The sequence below is a fragment of the Acanthisitta chloris genome, unplaced genomic scaffold (assembly GCF_000695815.1).
Source record: "Acanthisitta chloris isolate BGI_N310 unplaced genomic scaffold, ASM69581v1 scaffold14108, whole genome shotgun sequence".
NCBI classification, from domain to species: domain Eukaryota; kingdom Metazoa; phylum Chordata; class Aves; order Passeriformes; family Acanthisittidae; genus Acanthisitta; species Acanthisitta chloris.
Window position 1 is genome coordinate 12,736 of NW_008687669.1, and position 8,940 is coordinate 21,675.

At 49.2% G+C, this 8,940-nt stretch overlaps 1 protein-coding gene across 1 annotated transcript in view; it reads left to right on the forward strand.

Annotated features, from left to right (window-relative positions):
* LOC103807956 (Golgi integral membrane protein 4-like) overlaps positions 1-8,936 on the forward strand; it is a gene marked incomplete at its 3' end in the record, with an annotated part of 21,367 nt that extends 12,431 nt beyond the window's left edge. Inside the window, exons 6-14 of the mRNA XM_009080709.1 lie at positions 977-1,059; positions 2,791-2,919; positions 3,046-3,324; positions 3,939-4,096; positions 5,845-6,053; positions 6,192-6,259; positions 6,647-6,745; positions 7,889-7,960; positions 8,892-8,936. Of these exons, the coding sequence (XP_009078957.1) occupies positions 977-1,059; positions 2,791-2,919; positions 3,046-3,324; positions 3,939-4,096; positions 5,845-6,053; positions 6,192-6,259; positions 6,647-6,745; positions 7,889-7,960; positions 8,892-8,936 (1,142 nt within the window). The remainder of the gene's footprint in view (positions 1-976; positions 1,060-2,790; positions 2,920-3,045; positions 3,325-3,938; positions 4,097-5,844; positions 6,054-6,191; positions 6,260-6,646; positions 6,746-7,888; positions 7,961-8,891) is intronic.
* Between the last annotated feature and the right edge of the window lie 4 nt (positions 8,937-8,940).

The following is an 8,940-nucleotide window of genomic DNA, read 5'->3' on the forward strand; positions in this document are numbered from 1 at the left end:
GCTATCTATCTTGCTGCACTGCAAGGCAAGAGCACAGCACCCAAACCCAACCTCACTGACAAAATGTCCTGTCCCAGGCCTGAATGTTATAGACTATGTAAGCAGAAATATGTGTAATATTGAGCTGAAACCTTGTGTGCAGTTCAGTCTCCAGCAAAGTGATCATCCTGTTATGGGAAAATTCCCAGCCCAGTCCACAGTGGCGGGTGCAACTGTGTTTGCAGAGAAATCCCAGTGCATTCTGCTCTGGGGATATTTTCAGAGAGGTTCGGGATCCAGAATAAGGCTGACATCTGTTGACACAGTCCTTCCTTTACATTGGAGGGTGCAGAATTCTATCCAAGGCAGAAAAACGTCAGTACATCGCATGACTTGTCGCTGAGGCACTTTGGTGTGTGCAAAAGAGCTTGAAAAAAGCCCAATCTGGGGGCTGCAAGGCACAACTGGCACTTAAAAGCACAGGAATAAACATGCCTGAGGACTGAGTCGACCTGTGGTTGCTCTCTGTAAGTGGGTCATGGGGTTTTTTTGGTTTGAAGATGCTTTCAAGAGGCAATTTCTCTGTGCAGGAGGAGGAAACCTCCTTATTGCATCTGCTGGGAGTTCAGGAGACCTGACACACCTTCCTTGTAGCTACTCCTCAAGCTTCCAGTCACCACAGGTAGAGGCAGTGAGCAGGGCTCACTGGTCTTCCTGATCTTCAGCTGCAAGGGGTAAGGGAAATGAAGAAGCAACTATCTTCTAGCAAGCACAGTGAGAGCCTGACCCTGAGGGTAGTAGTTAGCAAAGGCTCTGGACAGGAGAACATTCCTTGCAGTGTGGAAGGAATGATAACCAGGTTTGTCCATGCCTTTGGCTCATCCCTGGCTTGTGCTTCACTGTGATTCCTGAGCTTGGAGAGACCTGTGAGGTCAAGAGGAATTTAGGGTAAGAAAGGGAGAGACTATGCTTAAGCAAATCTCTTCTTCCCCTGCAGATACAGTCTTTAAACTCAGAGAAGAGAGCAAGCTCCTTCGGAAGGCTCACCAGGAGGTTCACTCTCAGCTCCTCAGTGCCCAGGTAACCACCCAGGGGCTGTTTGTGGCCACGTGGGAGTCTTTACTGGGCTCTGTCTGCACCTCAAATATTCTTTGCACAATAAATCTTGTTAGCAAGTGTCTTCCAGTGTGCTGAGCTGCCCAAACCAGTGCTGATGGGTGTTGGTAGTGTAGATCCATTTTCCAGCCTGGAATCTGTGCCAGCAGCTGAAAGCACAGGGAGGTTACATGAGTTCCTGGGGTTCAAATGAGCATGAACCAGCATATTCCCAACCCTGGAATGGCTCTTATCATCTACCCACATCTCAAATACTCCCAGATGATGGTGAATTGTCTTGTTTGTGCCTGTAAGATGAATTGCAGAGAAAAACAGCAATGCAGAGGTGCCTTGCTTGGCTTGCTGAGCCTGCAAATAGTCACCCAGCAGCCCTGGCCAAAGGATCCCCTTCTGCACCTCCCTGGAGGCCTCTGGGTCAGCACTGCAGGTCCTCCTTGCACTGTGGGTTTGCCATGGGGCTCCTGCTGTTGGTTGTGCTTTCTTCTGGCAGGTGAAAGTTGAGAGCAGTATTTGCATTCTGGAGATGGTAATTTTCCAAGGATTTGGCCATGTTTTCCAAGCCTGCAGCAGCTGTCAGAGCAGTTGGGGTACCGGGTCCAACGAGGCACAGAGGCATCAAGTGGTGTCTGCAAGCAGCACGTGGAGTCTGTGCATTAAGATCAGCCTAAAACTGCTTCCCTTCAGGGCCTGACCCCTCTAGTAGGCTTGGGATGGGCACAGGTTGTGTGTCCATCTGGTTTGTCCTGACTGGAAGCAGTTTCCTCCAAGTTCATAGCCCATGAACTGTTCTTGGCTGCCTTCTCCTCATTCCTTTTTTGTTAGCTTTGCTGAGTGGCTTTGTTTTGTTGTTTTTAATGTTAAGGTCAAATTGCAGGGGAAGAACTGAAATCAACAGAGCCTGCTCAGGAATTAATTTCCTGCTAAACTTTCCTTGCTGCTTGGAAGATTTCCTACTCTGCCCAGTCCCTAATTTGGTCCATTTCCAGGTACCCTGGCAAGCACATGAAAAGCTCTCCCCCCTCACTTGCCTATAAATAACCAGGGTGGGAGTGGGGACCTTTTCCTGAGTGGCTTTTTCAAGCCTTTATGTTTCAGGGTTGGAGATGAAAGAAATGAGCTGCAGGAGAGAGGAAAGTGTTGCATTTGCTTACCAGTCCAGGAAAATCGATTTTCATTTGTCTTACAAAGTAAATTGGATTGTCAAGTGGGATTATGCCAATTATTGTCAGCCCTGCTGAGATGAGCACATCCAGGGAGAAATGTCTCCACTGGACGAAAATAAGTTGACCTGAAGCTACAGGAGTGTGAGGCACTGGAGAGGGAGGCACAGCAAAGACCCAGGATACAATCCTTGTGCCAAGGCAGGAGTTACATCAATGGCTCATGCACTGAATAGCATCAGGAAAAGAATTGGTCACAGCTCAGCAGTTCCAGGGGAAAAGTATGCAATAAAATAAGATGCAAGACTGGCAAATGGGGGAATAGAGAACATCCATGAAATCTGGAGGCAAAGCTGAAGGCTAGCTCAGGCTTGTCATTAACGGTTGTGGATTATCTCCATCCTTTCACATAGACATCTCTTCTGTGTAGTGTATCTGTGCTGAGCAATTGGCTGTGAAGTGTGGCTGTTCTCAGCAAGGAGATGTTTAACCCTGTCACTATGTGAGGTTCTCTGTACCCTTCTCACCCCCTCAGGCCCAGATGGAAGAGTTCAGGCAGCTCAAGGAAGCCCTACAGAAGATGCCAAGCTTCAAAGCAGGAGGAGCTGGGAAGGGGCAGCCCGTGGTGCCAGCCCACAGCCAGCTGCAGCTGGAGAGGCAGAAGGTATGCCCAGCAAACCCCAGGCAGGAGCATTCTGCAGGGCTCCTGGGGCTTTTCAGCATGGGCCTTTGAGCTGGAGGGTGTTGGGCTTGTCCTTTGGAGTTGCCTCTTGTCCTTTCATCCCTGCAGGCTTTTCCAGTCAAGCAAGAGCATCACCCCATTGGGAACCCACTGCCATCCCTGGTGCCCAGGGCTCAGAAGCCAGGGGATGGCCCAGTGCTGCAGGGACAGCACTCCTACAGCCACGATGGCCTGAAGCCACAGCCACACGTGCCCTTTACCCCCCCAGCCCCAGCACAGGATGCCAACTCTCTGCCAGAGGCTGTGCCAGCCTGGTCAGCTCGGCGTGGGGATGGCCACGTGGTGAGGTTCACCAGGACCATGAACAGTCTGCCCAATGGGGCCCAGGTATGTGCTGCACTCCTGCTGCTGGGCAGGGCTGGCCATAGGCTCTGGAGCTCCAAACTCTGATATTAGTAGTGATGTACATGTGTGCCCTCCCCTCCCCTGGCCTAGGAACTGCCCTGGCCTCGGGTTTCAGGCTCCTGTGCACTCTGAAGGGGTTGGGGTCGGGCTCAGAGGAGCAGGATGGGGATGTTCTTCTGGATCCTGTTGGGTCTGGGGTGAAGAAATCCTAAGAGCATCCCCACTGCCTTGTAGAGTGATGGAGAGCAAGTTATGGGAAGCATAGCTCTAAAAACAGACAGTAATTGCAGTGTGGCTAGACTAATCATTATAACTGTTGTAATGGCAATGTGTAGGTGTATTTTTAGACTGGTTTTGTTGTTTCTCCTTTCTTGGAGATTCAAGCTTGGGTCACCTAGGATCTAAATCATTTCCTTTGGACTGTGTGGAAGGAGAAGAACCTCTTCTGCTGCAGATTTGTTCTGGAGCATTTTTGAGTTTTTCTTTGATAAAGGATCTTCTGCCCCATGGAAGTGTCCAAATGGAGGATCTGGAGGTATCTGATAGGATGAGGAGCTTGGATATATCCTGAGCATATATATGTGTGTTCTCTGCAGGACCTAAAGATGGTGATGCACATTCAGGTGAAAAGCCATGAGGAGAGCCAAGCCCCTGGGTTATCCTTGGCTGATCCAAGACAACTCTCTGCAGCACAACAACCTCCAGTGCTGGACAACCACCACTCAACAGGGACCAGACAGGTGCAAGTGCAAAGGTTGGTGACACACAACTCCCTTCTGCTGTCAAGGTTTGGGCTGAAGGAACCAAACAGGCACATCCCTGGTCCCTTCTTGTGTTTGTGGAGGGTCTGGTTGAATGAAGGGTGAAGGATCAACCTTCCTGCAGTGTGGGACTTGTACTGCTGTGGTTCCAGGGAGTCGAGTGAGGGACCAGGGTCCTGTGGTACAGATGCTGTGGAGACACTGGGGAAGCTGTTTACTGTCTCAGCAGCACTCACAGGAGACCAAGTCTGTTTGGCAAAAGTAAGAAAATGTCTCCCTGCAGCTGCAATTCATCAAAGTCTGGCCATAATCCAAAAAGTGGCTCTGAAAATAGTGCTTCCTCCTTAACTTATTTATCCCCTGTGTGTGTGTCCAGCTCCTATCTGCTCAGTTTACTGCAGCAAACAGGTTTTATTTTCTGGTTTATCTGCAGGGTAGGTTTCTGGGTTTCATTCTAGATTCAGCCTGATCCTACTCTTTCTTCCCTGCTATTTTTGTTTGTTCACTTAACCTCTAACCTTCCCAGGTCAGAGACTGTGCTTTGCTTATTTCTTTAAATGGCAATGTCCTCCCCAAACTGCTGTGATAGATAACATCTGCACAGGAGTAACAGAGGATATTCTGCCTTGTTCCAGGGAGAGGCTTGTGTGGGTGTAGGTGAGGGTGAGGTGGTGATGGCAGAATGGCCTTTCCTCAGCTGTGTAGAGAGCTGAGCCACTCTGAGAGGCAGAAAATGCAAATATTGATTTGTTTGGCCGAGGACTCGTGTCAGGGCAGAGCTCCTGGTATGTTTGGTGTGCTTTGCTTTTCCTGGATCTATCATCAAGACATTACAGAGCAGCTGGAGGCTGTTATTTGCACTGCCTGAAATTTGTGATAAGGAGCACATAGCCCAGCCCTGGCCATGCCAAGAGCAACATGGGCCCAGAGCAGAGCACAAAGAGCTCATGGATCCAGTGCCAGCAGCTGCTGCCTTGGGGGACTGAGAGCAGCAGATTCCACATGAGCTCCTGATGGCCAATTTGATGGTTCTGTGATGGAGAAATCTAAGCTGAAGGTTAGGTTTGATTTTCCTTACTCAAGGTTCTGTGTGTGTACTGGTAGGCTCATGGCTTAAAAGCTGCTGAAGCTAAGGCCACTTGTCCTTTCTCAGCTGTTAAGAACTGGAGTGTATTAAGTAGGACTTGCAAATCTCTTGTAGAGTACAGGTTAGGCCATGCAGAGATCCTGCTTGGTCCTCCAGTTAGAACTGGAGTTTGTAGCTATGTTGATGTTATTGTATCATTAATTACATGAAGGGAGTTCTACAATGAATCCTATTTATAAAGCATAATTTACTTTGTACTCTGTGACATATTGAATGTTCTGTGTCAAGAAGATATCACAGTAATGAACACAATCTGCTAATTCTGCCAAAATGTTAAATGAGAACAAACTTCTGCATGTGTTGGAGTTTTTGATTTTTCTCTGCTTGCCATTAGGAACTAACTTTATGAATAATAAACAGCTTTATGAAATAGCTTTAAAGATCTCCAAGTGACCTGAACTGCACTTGAACCAACCTGCACTTATGTTGTCTCCATCTTCCATAGAGCCTTGGTGTGATTCTTGGAGCTGTGCAGGGCCTGGAGTTGGACTTCAATGATCCTTCTGGGTCCCTTCCAGCTCAGGATATTCCATGAAATATCTCTTGATGTACTGAGGCAGAGGCTTTGTGTTTTGTTTCATGCCCTCGTTGCAGCTGGAAAGACATCGTTAACAAAGTGAATGCCCAGATGGATGAAGAACAAGCACATGGTTACCCAAAGAACCTTCAATTTGAGGCCAAGCCTGGGCAGGAGATGCAGAGAGGTAGCCCCCAGCCCCACAGTGAGATGAGAAGGGATGAGCATCACACAGCTGAGCAGGGAGGAGAGAAGGAGAGGACAGATGATGAGGAGCTGGAAATGGGTATGGCTTTCTTGATGGCACTGAAGATGATTTCTCTGCAAACTGCCTCAAGCAGGGTGAACCAAATCCCTGCAGGGCAGAGTTAGGACCCTGACACTGGCCTTAAGGAGATCCACTAACTGTGCCTGTTCCTTGCAGATGCAGGAGTGATTGAGAGGGAGGAGAACTTGCACTCTCAGAAAGACACTGTTGTCCAGGAGCCAATGGTGAGTAATCATAGGAACACAGAATGGTTTGGGTTGGAAGGACCTTAAAGATCATCTCATTCCACCCCCTGCCATGGGCAGAGACACTTTCCACTCTCCCAGGTTGCTCCAAGCCCCATCCAACCTGGCTTTGAAAAGTAATATACGATATGTCATCTGGATGCAATTCTGGCTCTGAGTAAGAATCCAATAATTACCCAGAAGTTTTTATAATGTTCAACTCCAAACTCCTTGGATCTGGAGACATCCAGAGGGATAACAAAGACTGGGGGGTTTGTTTCTAGAACCACTAACATGCTCAGAGAGATGCAACTCCTGCTGGCTGGGGAAGGCATCAAGCTGAGGGGATTTCCTGCCAGGTATTCACAGGAGGCTTTTCTTGCCTAGATGCCAGATGATGCTGCAGATCCTGCCCAGGATCCAAATAATCAAGGTGAGGATGAGTTTGAGGAAGCTGAGCTGGAGAGACCTGACTTCGAAGAGAAGGTTGGAGGTTCAGAGAAGTTCAAGGAGCCCAATGTGAAAGAAGAGTCAAAGGAGAAACCACCAAAGGTGACTGACATGAAGACAACCAGCAGGGCCAGGGGAGGGATCTCCATCGAGGGATGGGGGAGGCAGAGAGCTTAAGGGCTCAAAGGGAAACATGTTCCTGGATGGATCCATAATCCCACTGCAAGGATGTGGCAGGAGAAACCTTTCTCTGAGTGAGAATTGGCAGGTTGGGTTGTACCAGAACTTGTTCTGGCCCTGTCCTTTCTGCTGGTTGAAGCCACCGCTGGCATTTACAGCACCTGCAGAGCTGGAGAGAGCTGGAACAGAGCATGGCTCACAGCTCTTCCTGCAGAGGAGGATGTGACTTTCCTTGCACTTGAGAGACCAAAAGCAGAGTCAATAACACAAACCTCTGCTCAGGGTCTGGTCTGGTTGGATCTGTTCCTGGGATGGGGTGCAACAGGCTCCTGGCAGCAGGGGCAACATGTGAGAGCTCTGCCTCCCTTGTTTGCCTCCTTGCAGATGGAATCCATTTATTTCACAGTGTTTTATTGCTGCCTGAAGCCAGATTCTGCCTCAGGGAAATGTTGGCTTGTTTTGACAAGCAGCTGAGTGTTGCTTGTTTTAAAAAGGAGTGTTGTATCTGCCAGGATCTAAAATCGTGATTAATAGTGAGATTAAGAAGAAGAAAAAAAAAAACAACCCGAGGAAATTCAGGCCAATGAAATCAAACAAGAGAGAGATGCTGGCACCAACAGAGCAACACCTCCTTGAGATTAGTGAAAATGTGGAAAGAATTAGTGACATAAATACCTGACTTTCAGCTCACGCTGTGCTGTGCTCTCTAGAGCTCTACTCTAAACTCCCTAAAGTCTTGAGACCCTCCTGCTGCAGGAGAGACCTCTCTCCCCACAGGGGAAGGGGCTGAGCAGTTGCTGCTGTGAGCTGGGAAGAGAGACTGGATTTCCATCCATGGATGTACATGGAGTTTGGGTTGTCTCTGTCTCTTTGCACTCCCTGAACCCTGATGCATCCCAGTCATCCAGACCTGGGGCTCTAATGCCAGAGAGCTGTGTCCCTGGCAGGGAATGGGAGCAGGCTGGAGCACTGTCAGCAGGGTCTGATTGTGTTTTCCAGGATGCTGGCAGACCTGCCAAGCCCAGGGAAGACCCAGTGGATGATTATCAAGAAGACCAGGAGCAAGAAATTGTACGACACCAAGGTTCTTCCTCTTTGCCTCTCTGGGGTGGTGGTGGCCTGGGGGTGTTGGTAGGCAGGAACTGGGTATGGCTTAGCTTTTAGGGAGCCAAATGTGAGCACTGACTTCAGGTTTGCCTCTGCCTGCTCAGAACAACCCTGGAGCCCACTGACCTCTGTTCCCTTTTTCAGGTGCTCTGTTTCCCCTCCTCATTTCTGTCTGCATCCACCTGCAGCAGTTGAGCTGTGGGATGCTTCCCAAACAGCAGCTGGGGGGAATTAGGCTCTGCCAGTGCAGCTAGGCAAGATCAATGAGACTGAAAGGATCACCCTGGTGCCTTTTGGCTCATGTAAATAGAAAGGAAGGATCCTCTTCCAGTCTCATTCATCCTCTCCTTCCCCTTCATGAGTGGCTGCTGTGGGGTTTTTTTTCCCTGCAGTTTCAACAGGATTGCTGAGGAGTGGAGGGTTTGGGCTGCCCACTGGGAATGAAGGGAGTGGGGAGATAAGGGTGGGCAGAGCAGAGGTGGTGTCAGGATCTCTGTGTGTATCCAGGCCTCTTGTAGGCTTGGACACTGGAGAGTTGGACCTAAAATTGTCCATGGAGGTTGTGGTGGCTGCTGCATGTCATGGGGGGATTTGTGACACAGTTTAAATGTGGATGTAGGATATGGCTGAGATATAAGTCAGGATATTAAATGTGTTTAAACACAAACAGGCTGATCATGGCAGCACAGGCTCCTTACCTCTGTGTTTTGGCTTGCCAATGACACCTGGAGGTCCTCAGAGGTGGATTCTTCCCTGTTTTCCCAAGTTTCCCAAGCTGGGTTGGTACGGTAGAACAGCTGTGCTGGGAAGCAACATGATGTGCTCCTAGGTGGAGTCTCCTTTGCCAGCCCTTGCTGATTTTTTTTTCCCTTCTGGCTGTTCCCTCTGCACCCAGGAGGATCATGGAGGTGAGGTGGATGACAATGATGACCTAGAACTTGTCC